Here is a 19,937-nt window from a genome sequence, read left to right as displayed (position 1 = left end):
AATCTGATTAAACATGAAGCTTAGCAAGGATGCTGTTTTTCCATCTTCTAATAGAAAGATAAAGAACCTGCACACCTGAGTGGGTTTCTTCTGAAACAGTAACTGTAATTTTCAAAACTCTTGTAGTAGCTTTGATGTACTGAGTTTTTCCAAGTACATCTACATTGCAAATATAGTGCAATTAAAGTAAAACACAAGAAGTAATGATACAGTTGTTTATTTTGAACATAAACAGGAAAAATTTTTTTCATACAAGAATAGAACTCTAGAGAAAAACGTTCCAGTGTACTGTAGTTCTTTGTGGAGTATAGAGAATAGTTGTAATGCTCCCCATAATACATTCACCTAGGTCTTAAATTTTATGGCACATAAACTCAGAAGATAAATTGCAAATGGTGTTATCATAAACCTAACTTCAAGAAACCTACCAAGCAGATGCTTAGGCTTGTACTTTTTGTGATCTGGTAAAAAGCCTACAAATCTTGAATCACTTAAAACTGTAGAGAATGGGTTATACAGAGCGGGGTATATAAGGTACTTGAAAAACAGAACACAATGGATGGCTTATATATATCTCTATAACGTTATTCTCTGTTTATAGAAAATGTTTACACCCAAAGAATAGTGAGAGGGATCGAACCAGCCTAATCACAATAAGGAGAGTTGGAGTCAAGTGCAGTACATTTCTATTCCCTTCTCTAGCAGCTCTTTAAATCTTCACTGATGTTGACGCATTTTTTTGCGACCACATAGAGCTAAATTACAGAACTCCTCTTAAGTGCGGTTCCTAGACCAAGAGCATCACCTAGGAACTTAGTAGAGATGCTTATCTTCATCTACCACTCCAAACAGTAAAATTTTGGGGTAAGGCCCACCAGTTATTTTAAGCAGCACTCCAAGTGACTGCAATGTGTATTCAAGTTGGAGAACCACTGGAGTAGAATTGGCTTTCAGTTAGCTCCTGCATAATTTTTACCAGCCTCTTCTATACAAAAACAAATTGAGTAGTCTAATGAGGTAACAGGCTAGTATTTTTCTTCCAATAAAAAAAATAATAGTGCTCTTTTCATTGAAACTGTTATGTCTGATACATTAGTAATATTTTGCTCTTAGAGGAAGCAGTTTCAGATTCCCTTTTGGGAAACTTAATCAGAGTAGGTCTGATACAATCACAACATTTTTAAATTAGTGTTCTTGTTAAGTAAATAATATATCCTATTGCAAAACAACTCTGTGAGTGATAGGAATTATTCCATTACCAATTTTTATTTACCTTTTAGCACACATAAAACACAATATTACATTTTCTACAATATTGTCTTCATTAAAACCATAAAAGGAAAAATATGACTGCCTCTTAACGTACTTGTTTAAGAACAAAATTTTTAGAAAGCTGACCCTCTGACAAATATAAATTTAATCCCTGCCTTTACATCAAATATATTTTGGCAGTTTTAACAACATTAATATTCACAATTGTAGTAGAGACAAGTCATTTCAACTAAGGATAGGTGTTCCCTTACACCATTTTGCAAAAGTAGCTACTGCCATAATCTGATGGACTCCCAACAATCCATGTTAAACTTTGTTACAGTTACTTTTAGAATTCACAAGCTTTTATTCATTCTGTCCTACTAGTGACCCGACTACAAGGGCAACCATTCATGATATCTTTATACAGTAGATGTAGAACTGGTTCTTAAGTTTGACTGCATTATTAGAATCAATTGAGAAGCTTTAAAATCTTAAAAAGTTATTCCAGTGTGCAGCCAAAGTAGAGAACTACTGCCTTAAAAACAAGGTTTCAGCAACCTGTTTCTAACCCCAAATGCTACAGTAGTTTTAGAAGCATTTAATAGTTTGAACATGGACTGGATTTGATCAAGTGTGGTATCATTCTGAATATCCTACTCTAAAGTCAGTGGCTCTGGAGTAATCTGAGTTGCTTCTGTCATCAGACTGACAATGCTGACTGTCAAGATTACTACTAGAGTTCTTGTTGAGAGAAATTGTTCTTCACAAAATGAATCTGCTTTAATAATGCATTAGGTTTTCTGGGACTTTTAAGGCACTGAAACCTCTTTAGAGACATCTTAACCCCCCACATCAGTGATTCGCAACCCAGGTTGCACCTTAGGAACTTTTTAGCTACAATGCTGAGCGCCTAACCTCAATCAACTAAATCCGACTCTCTGGTCACATGGGAGTCTAGCAATATTTTTTAGAGCTCCGCAGGTGAGGATTTGAAAATGTAATTTCTTAAACCAATACCCTGTATTTGCTTTCATTTTACTTGAGATTTCTCTGTGACAAAGTTAACCTACTAAGGCTTCTGTATTTTACCCCTAATAAAATCAAGTCAGAAGCAGTCCAAAGAACATTCAAAAAGTCAAGCCTCCTGGCATGGGCACATCTATTTTGAAAAAGGGTATAAATTAACCAAAGCCAGATGTATGATACCAGTTCTTGTAGTAGTTCTAACTATCTGAAGGTCGCTTCCAGCTGTGAAGCCCAAGAGATCTACTCCCCCACTAAAATTTGTTTTTAAACTCTTCCTCAGATGCTCAGCTTAAAATATTCTAAAGTTTTGTTCAAAACCCAGGGTCCCATTCCCTAGACCTAGAAAATCAGAATCTCCAGAGGAGCTAGAGAACCCATATGTTTAACAAATCCCAAGTGATTCTACACTGTTGATGGATATCAAAACACAAATTAAGAAATTTTGGAGATGGCATAAATGCAGTAGTTAACACCTTCACACTTAATTAGAAACCTGTATTTTCTCATAACTCACTGGGATTACTTTTGTTAAACAATACCAATTTATGACAAAATAGCTAATTCAAAATCAACTCTGCTCAGATTGTGTTCTTTGCCAGTGATAACTTCATTTGGAACCAGAAGGGGGGAAAAGTGATAGTGTTATTTCATAGTTCAGTTTTAAGTTTCTCATATAAGTCCTCTTGGTCAATCATGTCTGTGTGCCCATTCCAGCGGTGATAAGCAAGAAGAGCAGCATTGTGGGCGGCAATGGCACTCATCTCCATGGCACTTGCTGCACACTCTATGCCATTGAGGTAGTAAAGTCTGTCATGGAGTATGATGGAGGGACATTTCTCTGGAGGCTTGTAATGAGGATATGCAAGCCATGACTGCTTCACAGCGTAATCATAGGACAAAAAGAGCTTTAATATTTGTTCTTTAGTGATAATTTCTTGGGAAAAGATCTTCCAAACGTATCCCCTATCTGTTAACGGTTGAGGATTATCCTTTTCTGTTACAGAGGACACAATCCCAATGCTGTTAATGAACAAATCTGAATTATCAGTGGTTAAGATTGTACTGAGATCGAATTTGTCTAAGGCTCTAGAGCTAAAAAGAGTTGAATTCAACTTCCCCTTAATTAAAGTTGTCACTATATGTTGGTAGTACTGATGGAATTCCTCAATTGGAGGATCAAAGTTGAGGAAAGTTATATTGGACATTTTTCGATTCAGTGGAGTGGCTACCAAGACAATGTCATAGACATCTGAACGGATCTCAGATCCAATTTGATAGATCACTTCATACATCTTTGTGGGATTTCCTAGAAGAAAGAAGCATACATTTTAGAGTTTCTAACATACTATACACCTTCCAAAAATAATTACCATAATAGTTTATAAAATGTAAAATAGTTGTAAGTTAATTCTAAGGAATTAAAAAGAGTTTTATCCTTGGGACGCCTGGGTGGCTCAGTTGGTTAGGCAGCTGCCTTCGGCTCAGGTCATGATCCCAGCGTCCTGGGATCGAGTCCCACATCGGGCTCCTTGCTTGGCAGAGAGCCTGCTTCTCCCTCTGCCTCTGCCTGCCATTCTGTCTGTCTGTGCTCGCTCTCTCTCCCTCTCTCTCTGACAAATAAATAAATTTAAAAAAAAAAAAAAAAAGAGTTTTATCCTTTAATATAACTATGCCAAATTGAAGCCAGTTTTCTACTGGTATAGAGATGATACCTTGTCAATAAGTACAAAATATGGAATTATACATTAAGAATGAGATTATTTTTAAATCCAAGGAGATGTGCCATTGTACTTGTGTACATCTGTGAATATTTCCATATGGTACAACATATACAATTTATAATTCCATCATTTGGAATGGAGAAATGACAGAAGAGTGGTTTTTCTCCCTAAGCAATTATTTTCTAGAGGATAAATAAGGAATAGTAGAATTTCAGGCTCACCTGTATGCTTGGTCCTTGTTTTTTCCTCTATGTACATTACTGAGCCAGATATAAGGTTGCTTTTGGATGCCTGAAGGAGCCCTGAGCAAACAAGTTTATTGCCACCTTTTACTGCCCAAAGGCCAGAATCAGCAGAGGACAATGATACTGCTCCTGTCAGTGGTAGGAAAAAAAAAATGTTTTAGTTCTGACTGTGCAAAAGGCCCTCTACCCACTCTCTTCCCAATTTAGGTCAGGTCTGCTCCAGACACTTGTCAAAGAGCCTCTGGGGGCAGAAATCTCAGTGAAAGCTAAGGACTCTCCCCCACCCCACACTAAAAACGCACAGATCTACATATACACAATTTTGCCAACCATGTCTGAGGTTTCAGAGAAAGGTAAGTCTTCTCCAACTCATGGCCTAAAGTTAGGAGCCACCATAGTACCAGGTAAGCCCCTCTGTGAACTAATGTCTATAACCATTCCGAACCTTGGCTTACCCACAAAACCATTGATGTTCATGCTTTGGCCATAATTGACCCTCATGACAGGTGCAACAATTTCATTGAGGAATTTCTCCGAGAAGCCTGCTTTCTGCAAGGTTTCAAGAAGTGTTCGGTTAAGCATTCCAAGGAATTCATCCCCTCCTAGAGAATGTAGTAACTTTTCTACACTGCTGAAGGCATAGTCATGAGACTGGTAACGGTAGATCCTTTTGAAGAGAAGAGACAAGGCCATTAAACACCAAACAAGATAAGGGGAAGGGAATTAGCATGTTTCCTTCCAATAAATTTCTACCTGTGGTGTAAGATGCACCTCAGTCACCATCTTCCCCAGGTATCCTAGAAGCTCTCATCCCCACTCACACCTCCTCAAGTAGTTCACTGTCCTTTGTATATTCTTCTGCATTAATGTGGTCACTGGGAGACCACTGGGATAAGATGGTATATCCTAGGTCTTATTTTCATTCAACTATTTTATCTACAGCAGCAATTTAGACATGTCTAAAATTAAATTTTATCTTTCCACCGGACCTGATCCTCTCCACACACTCCCTATCACAACCAAAATGTAGATTGGGATGTTCACTCTTAATATTCTACATGTCACCCTCAGTTCATTTAATTTCAAACAAATATTTTCACTTCTTTCTGCTTCTCCCACCCCAGAAGTAAACCTTACCAGTGTTCACAACATCTCTCTTGTTAACTTCATTCTCATTGCCCTGATCTTAACTCAGGATTTATACTCAAACTACTAAGATGAATAACCGATCTACCTGCCTCCAGTTTCTTTTATTTGGAACATTTATGAATCTCCCAAAAGCCCTAAAATACTCTTTAGTCATTACTGACTTACTCAAAAAAACAACTTGCTTACCGCTGCTTACTAAATAAACTCCTGACCTTAAAAAAGGAATGAATTTTAGAGCCAGACTCATCAAGTCTAACTCTTGGTTTAACTGCAGATACAGAAATAAGTAAAAGGACTTCTATAAAAGTCACATGAGAAGTAGAAGGCTCAAGCACAAGCTGTCCCTCCTTCCCTCAAACACTCAAACACATACACACAAACACACACACACACTCTCATACCCTCCACTTAAACACACCTGACTCATTCACTGATCTCTAAATACGCTATCTATATTGTTCCCCAACACTGCTCTAGCTCTTCTCCAACTAAAATACACTTCAGGCTCGAACCCCACCTCCTCTGCAAAGCTTTGCCCAACTACTAATCTTTAGAACCACCTAATGTTTTCCTGAACTTCATGGACTAAAAAGAATACCCATGCAATAATTCAATATGTAATTTTTCAAGTTGCAAGTGATACAAAAAGAAAGAAGTGTGGGACAACAAAAAGCATACCAACACCAACATAAATATAATGGGAATTATAGCATAGGCAGGAAGGGGGGGTGCAGATAATGGCCAAACACTTCCCAGATTTGAAAGAAAACATTAATCTGCACACTCAGGAAGCTAAATCTAAGCAGGATAAATTTAAGAGATCTACACCCAAAAATATATAGACAAGAAAGACAAAGAATACCAAAAGCAGCAAGAAAAAGGCAACTGATCCAGAAAAAAGGGTCTTCGAAAAGATTAACAGCTCACTCTACTCATCAGAAACTATGAAGGCCAGCCACAGTTGGTGGGATGACATATTCAAAATGCTAAAAAAAAAGTCTTATCAACTCAAGAGTTCTACATCTAGCAAAACTATCCCTCAAAAATGGAGAAATTAAAATAATCCCAGGTTAAAAAAAAAAAAAAACATGGAATTCAATACTAGCAGACCTTCTCTACAAGAAATTAGACTACAGAAATTCCTTCAGGCTGAAATACACTAGACAGAAACTCAAATCCCCATGAAGAAATGACAGGCACTGGTAAAAGTAACTGCATAAAGGAAATATAAAGAATTAAAAACAGAATTAAAGATATTTTTAAAACATCTGTATTTACTGCAACATTATTCACAATAGCCAGGAGGTAGAAGCTACCTACAAGTTCATCAGCGATGAATGAATAAAACAAAAGAAGGCAACAATGGAGGAATAAACAACAGCAACAGAAGCTGTATAGGAAATAAATAGCAAAAAGGCAGGCATAAACCCTACATTCATAGTAACTAAACATAAGTGGATTAAACACTGCATTCATAAGGCAGAGACTGGCAGAAGAGATTAAAAAAAAATCATGATCCAACAATATGCTGTCTACAAGAAATACACTTTAGATTCAAACACTAGTAGGTTAAAAGTAAAAAGATGAAAAAAGATACACCATACAAACAGTAACAAAAAGACAGCTGGACTGATCACACTAAAGCAGAGAATATAGACTTTAAGACAAAAATTGTTACCAGAGGCAAAGAAGGACATTTTATAATGATAAAAGGGTTAGCCTGTGAAGATGTAATAATTATCAACATACACCTAACAACAGTTCCAAAATACATGAAATCAAAATGACAGAACTGAAGGGAGAAACAGATAATTTAACAATACTAGTTGAAGACCAATATCCCACTTCTTTTTTTTTTTTTTTTTTTTTTTTTTTTTAAGATTTTATTAATTTGGGATGCCTGAGTGACTCAGTTGGTTGAGCGGCTGCCTTCGGCTCAGGTCATGATCCCAGCATCCTGGGATCGAGTCCCACATCAGGCTCCTTGAGCCTGCTTCTCTCTCTGTCTCTGCCTGCCACTCTGTCTGCCTGTGCTTGCTCTCACGCACACACTCTCTCTCTGACAAATAAATAAATAAAATCTTTTAAAAAAAAAAAAGATTTTATTAATTTATTTGACTGAGCTCACAAGTTGGCAGAGAGGCAGGCAGAGAAAGGGGAGGAAGCAGACTCCCTGACAAGCAAAGAGCCCGATGGAGGACTTGATCCCAAAACCCTGGGATCATGACCTGAGCCGAAGGCAGAAGCTTAACCCACTGAGCCACCCAGGCACCCCAATATCCCACTTTCAGTAACGGGTAGAATAGAAGATCAACAACACTCGTTCACTGGGGCTACCATAACAAAGTTTCACAGACTGAGTGCCTTAAACAACAGAAATTTATTTCTCGTAGTTCTGGAAGCTAAAAATCCAAGATCATGGCATTGACAGCTTTGGTTTGTTTTGAGGACTGTCACCTTGGCTTACAATTAGGTCACCTTCTCACTGTGTCCTCCCAGGATCCTCCTTATATGCCTGCACATCCCTGGTGTCTCTTCTGTGTTCTAATCTCTTATTCTTATAAGGACACTAGTCACATCCAATATGGCCCACCGTAGTGGCCTTGTTTTAACTTAATTCTCTCATTAAAAGCCTATCTCCAGATACTGTCATTCTGAGGTACAGGGTAAGGTTAGGGCTTCAACCTATGAAGGGAGTAGGGCATAATTCTGCCCATAATAAACAGGAAACAAAAATTTAGGAGACAATTACCTACATCAGGTCTTTCAAGCCATTGTACAGATTCTGGCTGTTACTCTGCATGAAATAGCCACTGAAAATTTGTATTTTTAATTTAAATTCAAGGTAGTTAACATATATAGTGTAGTACTGGTTTCAGGAGTAGAATTTAGTGATTCATCACTTACATATAACACCCAGTACTCATCCTAAAAAGCCCTTCTTAATATCCATCCCCCATTCACCCCATCCCTTGACCCACCTCCCCTCCAGCAACCCTTATTTATTTATTTATTTATTTTTAAAGAATTTATTTATTTATTTGACATAGAGAGATCACAAGTAGGCAGAGAGGCAGGCAGAGAGAGAGAGGAGGAAGCAGGCTCCCCGCTGAACAGAAAGCCTGATGCGGGACTCGATCCCAGGACCCTAGGATCATGACTTGAGCCGAAGGCAGTGGCTCAACCCACTGAGCCACCCAGGCACCCAATCCTTATTTATTTATTTATCAGAAAGAGAGAGCACAAGCAGGGAAAACAGCAGGCAAAGGGAGAACCAGGCTCCCTGCTGAACAAGAAGCCTGTTGTGGGACTCGATCCCAGAACCCTGGGATCATGACCTGAGCCAAAAGCACTTAACCAACTGAGCCACACAGGAATCCCTCAGCTTGTTCTCTTAACTATAGAGTCTCTTATGGTTTGCCTCCCTCTCTGTTTTTATTTTATTTTTCCTTCCTTTCCCCTATGTTTATCTGCTTTGTTTCTTAAATTCCACATCTGTAGGATCATGTATTTGTCTTTCTTTGACTAACTTATTTCGCTTAGCATAATACTAACTCTAGTTCCAGCCACATTGTTGCAAATGGCAATATTCCATTCTTTTTGATGACTAATATTCCTATGTGTGTGTGTGTGTGTGTGTCCACATCTTCTTTGGCCATGCATCTGTTGATGGACATTTGGGCTCTTTCCATACTTTGGCTATTGGGTGTGTATGCCCCTACAAATCAGGACTTCTGTATCCTTTAGATAAATACCTAGTAGGGGAATTGTTCGGTCGTAGGGTAGCTCTGTTTTGCCAATGAAAGTTTCTGAACAGAGAAGTAATATGATGACTCTTAGATTTTAAAAAGACCTCTTTGGGGGCGCCTGGGTGGCTCAGTGGGTTAAAGCCTTTGCCTTCAGCTCAGGTCATGATCTCAGGGTCCTGGGATCGAGCCCCACATGGGGCTCTCTGCTTGGTGGGGAGCCTGCTTCCTCCTCTCTCTGCCTGCCTCTTTGCCTACTTGTGATCTCTCTCTCTCTGTCAAATAAATAACTTAAATCTTCAAAAAAAAAAAAAAAAAAAAAAGACCTCTTTGGTTGCTATGCTGAAAACAGATCTTCGTAGCACCAAGGCAAAAGCAGGGAGGGGAGTTAGTGTTAGTTTCCAGTGGCTACTGTAACAAATTGCCACAAACTTAGTGGCTTAAACAATACAAATTTATTATCCTATGGTTCTGCAGGTTAGAAATCCAAAAGTCAATTGTCACTGGTCAAGATGTCGGCAAGGCTGGTTCCTTCTGGAAGCTCTGAGGGAAGGATCCATTTTCTTGCTTTTTTCAGTTTCTGAAATCACCTGCATTCCTTGGCTCGGGCACCTTTCTGGGATCATTCCAACCTCTTCCTTTATCACATTTCCTACTACTCACTCTGATCTTCCTGCCTCCCTCTTACACCGACTCTTATGATTACACTGGGCCCACCTAAATAACTGGGAATAATCTTCCCCTTTCAAGATCCCTAACTTAATCATATCTGCGAAGTTCCTTTTATCATGTAAGATAACACAATGCCAGGTTCCAGGGATTAGGGTGTAGACATCTTGCAGGGGGAGAGAAGCATTTGATTCAGCCTACTACAGGAGGCTACTCCAACAATACAGACAAAAGATAATAGTGGCTTGTTTCAAAGTGGTACAAGCCATGGTGGTGACAAGTGGTGAAATTCTGGATACATTTTTAAAACTCATAGGATTAAAGATAGACTGGATTTGGGAAAGGAAGGAGAGAAAAGAGTAAAAAATGACTCAAAATATTTGTTAGGAGTACTGGAAGGAAAAAAGGGTGTTTATAAAGCCTTTCACTGCAAATCCTATCAGTCTCAGATAAAGAAATGTTAATGATCTAATATGTGCTCAGAAACATACTAACTGCTAGAGCCAAGAGTGAGATTTAACCTAGCCCAGAAACCAAGATACTCCAACAGGAAGCCATCACTGAACCAGATGATTCAATTCAACAGACATCTGAGTGAATATCTACTGGATTCTAATCACTGCACACACGACAGAACACACGAGTGTGTGGGCGGTGTGCTCCATATAACACTCATGGGATGTCTGAAAAGAGAGATGAATGGCAACTAGAGATTAAGGGAAGGCTGTTCTGGAAAAGGCTGAGAAGAGATCAGACTCTGAAGTAAGGAATAGTATCCAACCAGGAGAACTGTTTAATAAATGCTCAGAACTGGAAATTAACCTGGAAAGTATGTCCATACTGGAAAGTATGCACAGCATGGGCTACAGGATTTCCACAGCTCCACCAAAGCAGCTCCACCAACAAGAAAAATGAATGCATACTCGCATGGGTGTGGGGTGTTGCCTATCACCCTCTTTCAGGTGTCACATGGGCCTTCACTCACACTGTGCCCTCTGAAATGGAAGCACAAAAATGACAATGTACTTCTCCAAAGCTGGCCAGCAAATCCCCCAAAAGTTTTTCCAGAAGGGGACCCAACTGGATTTGTCATATACATTGAAAACAGGGAGAAAAAACTGAGCAAGGGCTTTAGGTTTCTATACTATTTAGAGAAAGAAAAAACTCAAGAATATTATCCAACTGCACATTTTAACCTAATATTTGCAACTTTGTAGGTAAGATTCACTTGAGGTACTTTTAAAAATACCAAGGCCCATGGGCACCTCAGTTAGTTAAGCGTCTGCCTTCAGTGCTCAGGTCATGATCCCAGGGTCCTGCTCAGCATGGGGGGCCCTGCTTCTCCCTCTACCACTCCCCCTGCTTGTGCTCACACGTGTGCGCACATTCTCCCTTCCTCTCTCTCCCTCTCTAATAAATAAAATCTTAAAAAAAAAAAAAAAAAGCTCCCCACATAATTCCAATGTGCAGCCAGGGTTGAGAACTACTGCTTCACTGAAATGCAGGGCATCTGTTGTTCCAGATTACTCTTTAGCAACCTCCATAGTTCTCGATTCTGATTTTTGCAATAATCCAAACTATCTCCAATAAGGGGTGATATTACAAATACAGTTGACCCTTGAATAACACAGGTTCAAACTGCGCAGGTAAATTTTCCTTGGGTTTTGTTTTTCTGGTTTTTTTCAGATACATACAGTGGAGTACCACAACAATATTTTCTCTTCCTTACAATTTTTCCATATATACATATTCTCCAGCTTACTTTATTATAAGAATTAGACATAATATACAAAATATGTATTAACTGTTTATGTTCTTAGCCTTCCTATCAACAGCAGGCTATTAGCAGTTAGCTTTGGGGGAAGTCAAAGTTATTCACAGATTTTCAACTATTGGCACCCCAACACCCCCGCATATTATTCAAGAGTCATTTATTTATTTAATAACTGGTACAGCACTGAACAGAAAGTAGACTGATGACAGCACTAGAACTGAGTCAAGATTCCCTGCTGGTGGTGGGTGTAAGGGGTTTGGAGAGGAGGCAGAAAGGGAGGAGTGGGAATACACAGGACAACAGCTATGTCACTACTAGTCCAGCAGTATTTAACTACTTTAACAATTGGCACATGCTGGCTCAATACCAGCCTTCTCTCCAACTTTCTCAAGGGATATGATAAAATTATCAAAATAAAATGTTTATGTTCCTGGGGTGCCTGGGTGGCTCAGTGGGTTAAAGCTTCTGCCTTCGGCTCAGGTCATGATTTCAGGGTCCTGGGATCGAGCCCCGCATCGAGCTCTCTGCTCAGTGGGGAGCCTGCTTCCTCCTCTCTCTCTGCCTGCCTCTCTGCCTACTTGTGATCTCTGTCAAATAAATAAATAAAATCTTTAAAAAAAAAATTTTTTTTATGTTCCTGACTTACTGAAAGAAACAGAAATGTAGCGTGCATGGCCCTTTAAACACCGTAAGGATCAGTGCTGTATAATCAAATATCAAAGACAGACCAGAGGGAGGCAGTAATTCCATAAAGTAGGGGAAATGTTTTCTAAAATCAAAATAGGGGTGCCTGGCTGACTCAGTCAGAAAAGCATTCAACTGGGGCACCTGGGTGGCTCAATTGTTAAGCATCTGCCTTTGGCTCCGGTCAAATCTCAGGGTCCTGGGATTGAGCCCTGCATGGGGCTCCCTGCTCGATGGGAAGCCTGCTTCTCCCTCTCCCACTCCCCCTGCTTGTGCTCCCTCTCTCGCTGTGTGTCTGTCTCTGTCAAATAAATAAATAAAATCTTAAAAAAAAAAAAAAAAAAAGAAAGAAAGAAAAGCATTCAACTCATGATCTCGGGATTGTGAGTTCAAGCCCCACACTGGGTCCAGAGATTACTAAAAAAAAAAATAAACTTTAAAATCAAAAATAGGGCGCCTGGGTGGCTCAGTGGGTTGAGGCCTCTGCTTTCGGCTCGGGTCATGATCCCAGGGTCCTGGGATCGAGCCCCACATCGGGCTCTCTGCTCAGCGGGGAGCCTGCTTCCTCCTCTCTCTCTGCCTGCCTCTCTGCCTACTTGTGATCTCTCTCTGTCAAAAAAATAAATAAAATCTTTAAAAAAAAATAAAATAAAATAAAATAAAATAAAAAATAGTGGGCATCTGGGTGGCTCAGTTGGTTAAGCAACTGATTGCCTTCGGCTCAGGTCATGATCCTGGAGTCCCAGGATCGAGTCCCACATTGGGCTCCCTACTCGACGGGGAGTCTGCTTCTCCCTCTGATCTCTCCCCTCTCATGCTTTCTCTTTCTTCTTTCCCTCTCAAATAAATAAAATCGTTTTAAAAATCAAAAGTAGTATAATCCTGGGGCACCCGACTGGCTCAATCCATAGAGCATGAGACTCTTATCCCTGGGGTCATGAGTTCAAGCCCCACATTGGGCATAACAACATAACAAACAACAAAACAAAACAACATAACAACAACAAAAAAAGGTATAATCTATGTATCCCATCACTGTGTCTTTTTCAAGTTCTGTAATATATCCAGAATTCACTTTAAAAGTGATTTCTTAATTTCTCACAGGGCAGTTCTCTACATGCCAAGCAAACCACTGGTAAGAAAACTTGCAGGCAGGGCTGTATCTGGTGCCATCTGAACTTGACTTTCCTGCTGAGCATGCAGCAACATGCCACCTTCCTTCCTTACAAAGTGACTGACTCTCTCTACACACATTCTATATGTTTTCTTAATTACTGGTTTACTCCTTGTTTCTCTACTAGAATGTGTATTCTTTGAGGACAGGGATATGTTCTAGATTCTATATCCTCAGGACCCAGAATAGTGCCTGGCACATCATAAGCTATCAGTATTTGGTAAATGAATAAATGACTACTTTAAAATAATCTGCACTGGGGCGCCTGGGTGGCTTAGTGGGTTAAGCTTCTGCCTTCGGCTCAGGTCATGATCCCAAGATCTTGTGATCAGAGCCCTGCATCAGGCTCTCTCTGCTTCCCCCTCTCTCTCTGCCTGCCTCTCTGCCTACTTGTGATCTCTATCTGTTTCTGTCAAAAAAAATAAATAAAATCTAAAAATAAAAACAATCTGCACTGTAGCTGACCTTAACGTACCCACTAGAAAAGTGTTTGAGGAATTGACCTAACAACAATGTTTAAAAAGAGAGGGGTGCCTGGGTGGCTCAGTGGGTTAAAGCCTCTGCCTTTGCTCAGGTCATGATCCCCGGGTCCTGAGATCGAGCCCCCCAATCGGGATCTCTGCTCAGCGGGGAGCCTACTTCCTCCTCCCTCTCTGCCTACTGTAGACTTCTGTCTGTCAAATAAATAAATAATTTAAAAATAAATTAATTAATAAATAAAAAGGAAATCCCAGGGGCGCCTGGATGGTTCGGTCGGTTAAGTGTCTGCCTGGGGCTTGGGTCATGATCCCAGGTTCCTGGGATGGAGCCCCACATCAGGACTCTTGCACAGCAGAGAGCCTGTTTCTCCCTCTCCCTCTGCTGCTCCCCCTGTGTGTGCTCGCTCTTTTGTGCTCTCTGTCAAATAATTAAATAAAATATTTTTAAAAAGAGAGAGAAAGATATCCCAAACTACCATAAGTTACAAAAACTATAGTATATTTATCCTACTCAATCCTTGTATCTGTCTTTGTCAATAGTTGGGTCACATAAGATATGTAATTTTACCTTTTTAACAATTATTTTACTACACTGAAACGCATAGTAATGAAATATCATTAGCACTTACAAGTTAAATTTCTCCAGCATCTAAAATTGTAAACCAGCATAAAAATTAGCACATGCCAACAGCCTTAAAAAAAAAAAAAGGCTGTATCTTTTAAAGTTAGATTGATTATTTTATATCATCCTTCCTAATTACCAAAGCAATATACCTAGAAATATCTGAAAAATACAGAAAAATATAAAGAAAAAATGGCACCTTTATTCTCACTACACTGGAACAGTGCTGGAATTCGGTATCTCAATTTAAATTTGGGGGGGTGCACCTTGGTGGCTCCAAAGGCTAAACATTTGCCTTCGGCTCAGGTCATGATCCCAGGGTCCTGGGTTTAAGCCCCTCGTCAGGCTCCCTGCTCAGCAGGGAATCTGCTTTTCCCTCTCCTTCTGCTCATGCTCTTTCTCTCACTATCTCAAATAAATAAATAAAATATTTAAAAAGAGAGAGAGCAAGAACTCTGGAGCCAGAATGCCTGGATGGGAACTCCAGCTCCACCACTTACTGGGTGGGGTGTTCTTGCGCACTTGAAACCTCTGTGCCTCCACCTTCCACATCTGTACAAAGCTAATTAACAGTACCTGAGAGAGCTGTCATAAGAATTCAAGGAGTTAACATTTGTAGAGCATTTAAGTGTGTATGGCAAAACTAAATAAGCATTTGTAAAGTATGTTTTCAAAAGCAAAAATTAACTACTCTTTCAGTATTCAAGTGGATAAACAGTCTGCATATTTTATACAAACCACTTACCTAACAGTCTGACCAACAGGTCTTAGGTAAGAGAACTGTTTCAAGAAATAAAATTCCTATAGATCATCTAACGAAAAGGTCTTAGGGTAAACAGAAGGGGAAAAAATTACCTCATAAACTTGTCCAATATATCCTCTACCCACATGTGCATTCGGAGGGACTGAAATCCATAGTGCCAAATTAGTTTAATCATGTTAATTATAAACCAGCTGCTCTCCTCAAACACCAGAGTCTCTCCATTATACACCCCCATTAGGCCACCAGAGCTCTGAATAGTAGAGAGACCTGCAAAAAACAGAGAAAAGGTTAGCTAAACTCAGGGTTTCTATGTTGATCAAATGAAAGGTCATCTGAAGCTAGGGGACACTCTGAAGTGAGTGAATTCGAGGATTCCCCAGTTCTCAGGAATTAAAGGAGCTCTATCTTCAGAACAGTGTGTAATACACTGTTCGTTCATTACACTGTCCTAAAGCAGATCTCTAAAAGATGGGTCAGGTGGTCATACAGATATATCAAAATCAGACTGGCCATTTTTAGTTGGAAAAAAACTAAAAAGTCAAAGGAAAAGGTTAGAATACAAACTGAGTTCAATTTAAAGACAAATGTTGGGCACCTGGATGGCTCAGTTGGTTAAATATCTACCTTCAGCTCAGGTCATGATCTTGAAGTCCTGGAATCAAGCCCCGTATCGGGCTCCCCGCTCAGTGGGGTATCTACTTGTTCCCTCTGCCCTTCCTCCTGCTCATGCTCTCTCTCTCTCTCAAATAAATACATAAAATATTTTTAAAATTTAAAAAAAAAAAAAAAAAACCAGAAACATCAGACAGGAATATCTGCAGCATTAACTGCTCCTGGCATACATTTGCCCTCATGGAGGAGAGGCCCAAGAAGCATCCACAGGGGATTTGGAAGGCAGCAAAGAGAAAGGAGGCATCCCCATTCCTGTGCATAATTGGATATTTCAGATAACTGGAAGGAAGCAAAAATTACCCAATACTCCCTGAGCAAAGGGCCTGCAGAGACCTGCCAGACCTCCCCCAACCTGTCCAGCTCCTCTGCCGGCAGGGAAGCAGTCAAATGTCCCAAGTTCTAGGCATAATAGGTCTGCATCCATACCTGTCTGAGTGACTTTAAGTGACTTAAAGCCTCTGAGCTTTTCCCAGCTGTGAAATGAGTACACAAGGTTCCTGCTAACACAAACCATTCTTTGATTCTTCAACACCAACCCAGAGGTTTAAGAACTAAGAACAGCAACCATCCCCACCCCCACCCCATGGCTGTAATTCCAGATAACTGAAGATACAGATAACTAGCGTCCCATTACAGGAAAGTAGTTCCTAACTAAGCTTGTACTAACTGCAAAGTAGCAGCAAAGTGAAGAAAACCGTTTTACCAACTTCTCTGTAAAAGACAACAAGGCGGAAAAGTTTCAGTTCCCCTATCTGAAAAACATATCCATGGATGGTCACACAGAAATCTACTTAGCTCTAAGACCAAATTACATACCCAGGTCCTTGACAAAACGCTTCATGTGCAGATTTAAAGGATGGATGACAGAACCTCCTGCCTCATATTCTTGCCCTCGGACAGTCATTGTAGCCAGACGGCCTCCCACCTCTCCTCTTTCAAACAGGTCAATCTTCACATCTTTCCCAAATTTCTGCCGCAAATAGTAGGCTGCTGAGGTGCCACCAATTCCAGCTCCAATAATTGCTATGGGTGGGAACAAAAAAAAAAGGGAATAGTTTCTTTCCTTCTTACCCAGCTATGTGGGTTTTGTTGTTGTGTAACAGATGTTAGTCAAGGCTAACAATTTAGGGAAGTTGGGGACCTGGAGGCAAGTGACAGTTGCTGAAGATAGAACTCTGGACAGACACTGCCCTCGAAAAAAGTGATAGTACATTAATGTACAAATTGACATTGAATTTGGAGTGGGGGCAGATCCCCAAAGGTTCTCAGAGCTCTTTGTCCAGGCACCACTGGTTCTGCACACCTTCTTCATGCCGAACACAAGGGAACCAGGAGGTGGGCCTTTGCAGCACGCATTTTAAAGCAGGTGGCCACCATTTTTGCCAAGATTTGTTCTGTCTCATTAATATAGATGGGTTAATGTCCCCAACAAACAAAGCTTGAAGGGGAATAAAAAAGAATACCAAACACAGCAAAATCCAAGACTGAAATTTGAGAGTGGATTATTTCCTCTGTGTAGTAGTCCTAGGTAGAGAAATTGTGCAAGCTCGGGCCTCTGGGAGCAGACCGACCTCAGCAAAGTGGAAGGGGGAATGGGGTTCCAGTCCAGCCTGTCAAGGGAAGCAGACAGGGTCAGCTTGTTTGCACTGCTCGGTGTGCTGTGATCGCGTGCACCTGTCATCCGCAGAGCGAGGCTGCCGGTCGCTCCAGAACAAACCAGAAGACTAGCCTCCCGAAGGTGCAGCAAGGGACGGAGGGGAGAGGGTCCTCGGCCTCCCCAGACCCCCAGGTCTCCGAGACAGGGGCATGAGAGACGCTTGGCGGCCGGCCGCCTGCCTCAATACCCCCTCCACCGCCCATTCCCCTAGTGGGCACATCGACAAGCCCGGGAAGACACCGCCCCTGGGGCACCGACAGCGACCCTGAGTCATGAACTGAGGAGACCGCGACCTGCGCGGAGGACTCGGTGTGCGCGGCCTGGCGGACGTCGCGGCCGCGAGGCCTGCTGCACTGCGCGCTCCCGCACCCCTTCCGCGCCGCCCCCGCGTCACCTACCGATCTTATCCGGCGGGGACCGCAGCTCGGCGCTCCCGGGGCACCCCAAGCTGCACAGCAGCAGCCACAGCCCCAGAAGCGAGGAGACTAGCTCCCGAGCCATGAGCCCCATGGCTCCCGGAGCGCAGCAGACCACCAGGCACACCCGACAAGTCCGCCGGCTGCTACGAGTCTGCGCGCTCCGCACGTCCCGCCCCCGACCGGCCTCGCCCCTCCGAGCTCCGCCCAGGCCCGCCCCCAGCCGGCCGCGCCCCTCGGTGCTCCACCCAAGCCCGCATAGAGCAAGCGGGGGCCACCGCACCCCAATTGGGTGCGTCCCTCCAGGAGCTCCCAAACACGGTCCTCTCGGTCCCCAAGCCCGTCCCAGCCCCTTTGAAACGCACCCTACTTCAAGGACACACGAGAGGCGCGAGAAGCGGAGGCTCACCTCAGCTCGCCACCTTACTTATTCCCCATCTATTCAGGTGAAGCATCACTTCTTCACTAGTGCCCTCTTCTGTCCCTTCAGTCTCTCCCTGTCAAAGAATGCACACAGCAAACTGCTGTCAGACGCGCGGAGCAACAAATGCTTACTGAGTGACCATTATGTTCCGAGGACTGTTGGGCATAAGATGAATGGGTAAACCACGATGGGTGAAAGGGAAAAAGGGCGACCAGAGATGAGGTGGTCCAAGATGGAAAGTAATGGCAGATATGAATAAAAGTAATGCACTCGTATCACACAGTAGAACATTATGCAAGCATTAGAAAGATTGTAGGAGCTTGGGGCACCTGGGTGGCTCAGTAGTTAAGCGGCTGCCTTCCGCTCAGGTCACGATCCCAAGCGTCCTCGCATCGAGCCCCGCATGGGGCTCCCTGCTCAGCAGGAAGCCTGCTTCTCCCTTTCCCACTTCCACTGCTTGTGTTCCCTCTCTCACTGTCTCTCTCTGTGTCAAATAAATAAATAAATAAAATCTTTTTAAAAAAATTATAGGATTGGGGCGCTTGGGTGGCTCAGTGGGTTAAAGCCTCTGCTTTCGGCTCGGGTCGTGATCCCAGGGTCCTAGGATCGAGCCCCACATCAGGCTCTCTGCTCAGCGGGGAGCCTGCTTCCTCCTCTCTCTCTGCCTGCCTCTCTGCCTACTTGTGGTCTCTGTCTGTCAAATAAATAAATAAAATATTTTTTAAAAATTTAAAAAAAAATTATAGGATTTTTCCTGGTATCGGTAGGTGAGAAAAACAGTGACTGACTGATGAGTGTTATAAGATCCCATTTTGTAAGTAAAATAAATACCCCACCTCCACTCTTCCCCCCCAAATAAAACAAAACAAAAAAACCATCATGTGAACATGAAGAATAGTATGGATGGAAGGAAAAGAAGTTGGATACAAACAAAGATTGAACTTAGAAAAAGGGAGTATAAAACCCAGTGCAAAAAGCATTCATTCATTGGGCCAATATTTATCGAGTTTCTTGTAAGTGGCAAGTAATGTTCTAGGTGCTTTAGAAAAATCAGTGAACAAAACATTTTTTAAAATATTTATTTTGGGGCACCTGGATGGCTCAGTGGGTTAAAGCCTCTGCTTTTGGCTCAGGTCATGATCTCAGGGTCCTGGGATCAAGCCCCACATCAGGCGCTCTGCTCAGCGGGAAGCCTGCTCCCCGCCCCCACCCTTGCCTCTCTGCCTACTTGTGATCTGTGTCTGTCAGAAAAAAATAAAATAAAATATTTATTTTAATGAAGATGATATTCCAGTGGAAAGAGATATGGTAATTATAACAAGTAAATTATATATTATAAGAGTGGGGAGAGAGGAATGAGGAAGGGGTTGCAGTTTTAAATAGGGTAGTTGGTATAGGCCTCATTGAACAGGATAGAATCCAAGCAAAAGTTTTCAGGAAGTGAGAGAGTGGGTCAAGCAAA

General features: G+C 41.7%; 1 protein-coding gene across 1 annotated transcript; it reads right to left on the bottom strand.

Moving 5' to 3' along the window:
* Window positions 1-201: 201 nt before the first annotated feature.
* PCYOX1 (prenylcysteine oxidase 1) lies at window positions 202-18,226 on the bottom strand. Its single transcript, XM_059187983.1, has 6 exons — window positions 18,034-18,226; window positions 16,795-17,001; window positions 15,399-15,573; window positions 4,702-4,913; window positions 4,223-4,375; window positions 202-3,586 (listed from the first exon to the last, which is right to left on the bottom strand). The coding sequence occupies exons 1-6, from the start codon at window positions 18,143-18,145 to the stop codon at window positions 2,928-2,930; spliced, it is 1,518 nt and encodes a 505-aa protein (XP_059043966.1). The 5' UTR covers window positions 18,146-18,226; the 3' UTR covers window positions 202-2,927.
* Between the last annotated feature and the right edge of the window lie 1,711 nt (window positions 18,227-19,937).

Source organism: Mustela lutreola, chromosome 9, assembly GCF_030435805.1.
Source record: "Mustela lutreola isolate mMusLut2 chromosome 9, mMusLut2.pri, whole genome shotgun sequence".
Lineage (NCBI taxonomy): Eukaryota > Metazoa > Chordata > Mammalia > Carnivora > Mustelidae > Mustela > Mustela lutreola.
Note: the sequence above shows the minus strand (reverse complement) of the source record. Positions and strands in the feature narration are given on the sequence as shown.

Coding starts and splice junctions, on each gene's coding strand:
- PCYOX1 (XM_059187983.1), bottom strand. CDS start 18,145: ATGGGGCTCATGGCTCGGGAGCTAGTCTCCTCGCTTCTGGGGCTGTGG. Junction 17,002..18,033: donor GTCCCCGCCGGATAAGATCG/GTAGGTGACGCG, acceptor TCCCACCCATAG/CAATTATTGGAGCTGGAATT. Junction 3,587..4,222: donor AACAAGGACCAAGCATACAG/GTGAGCCTGAAA, acceptor TCTTTCTTCTAG/GAAATCCCACAAAGATGTAT.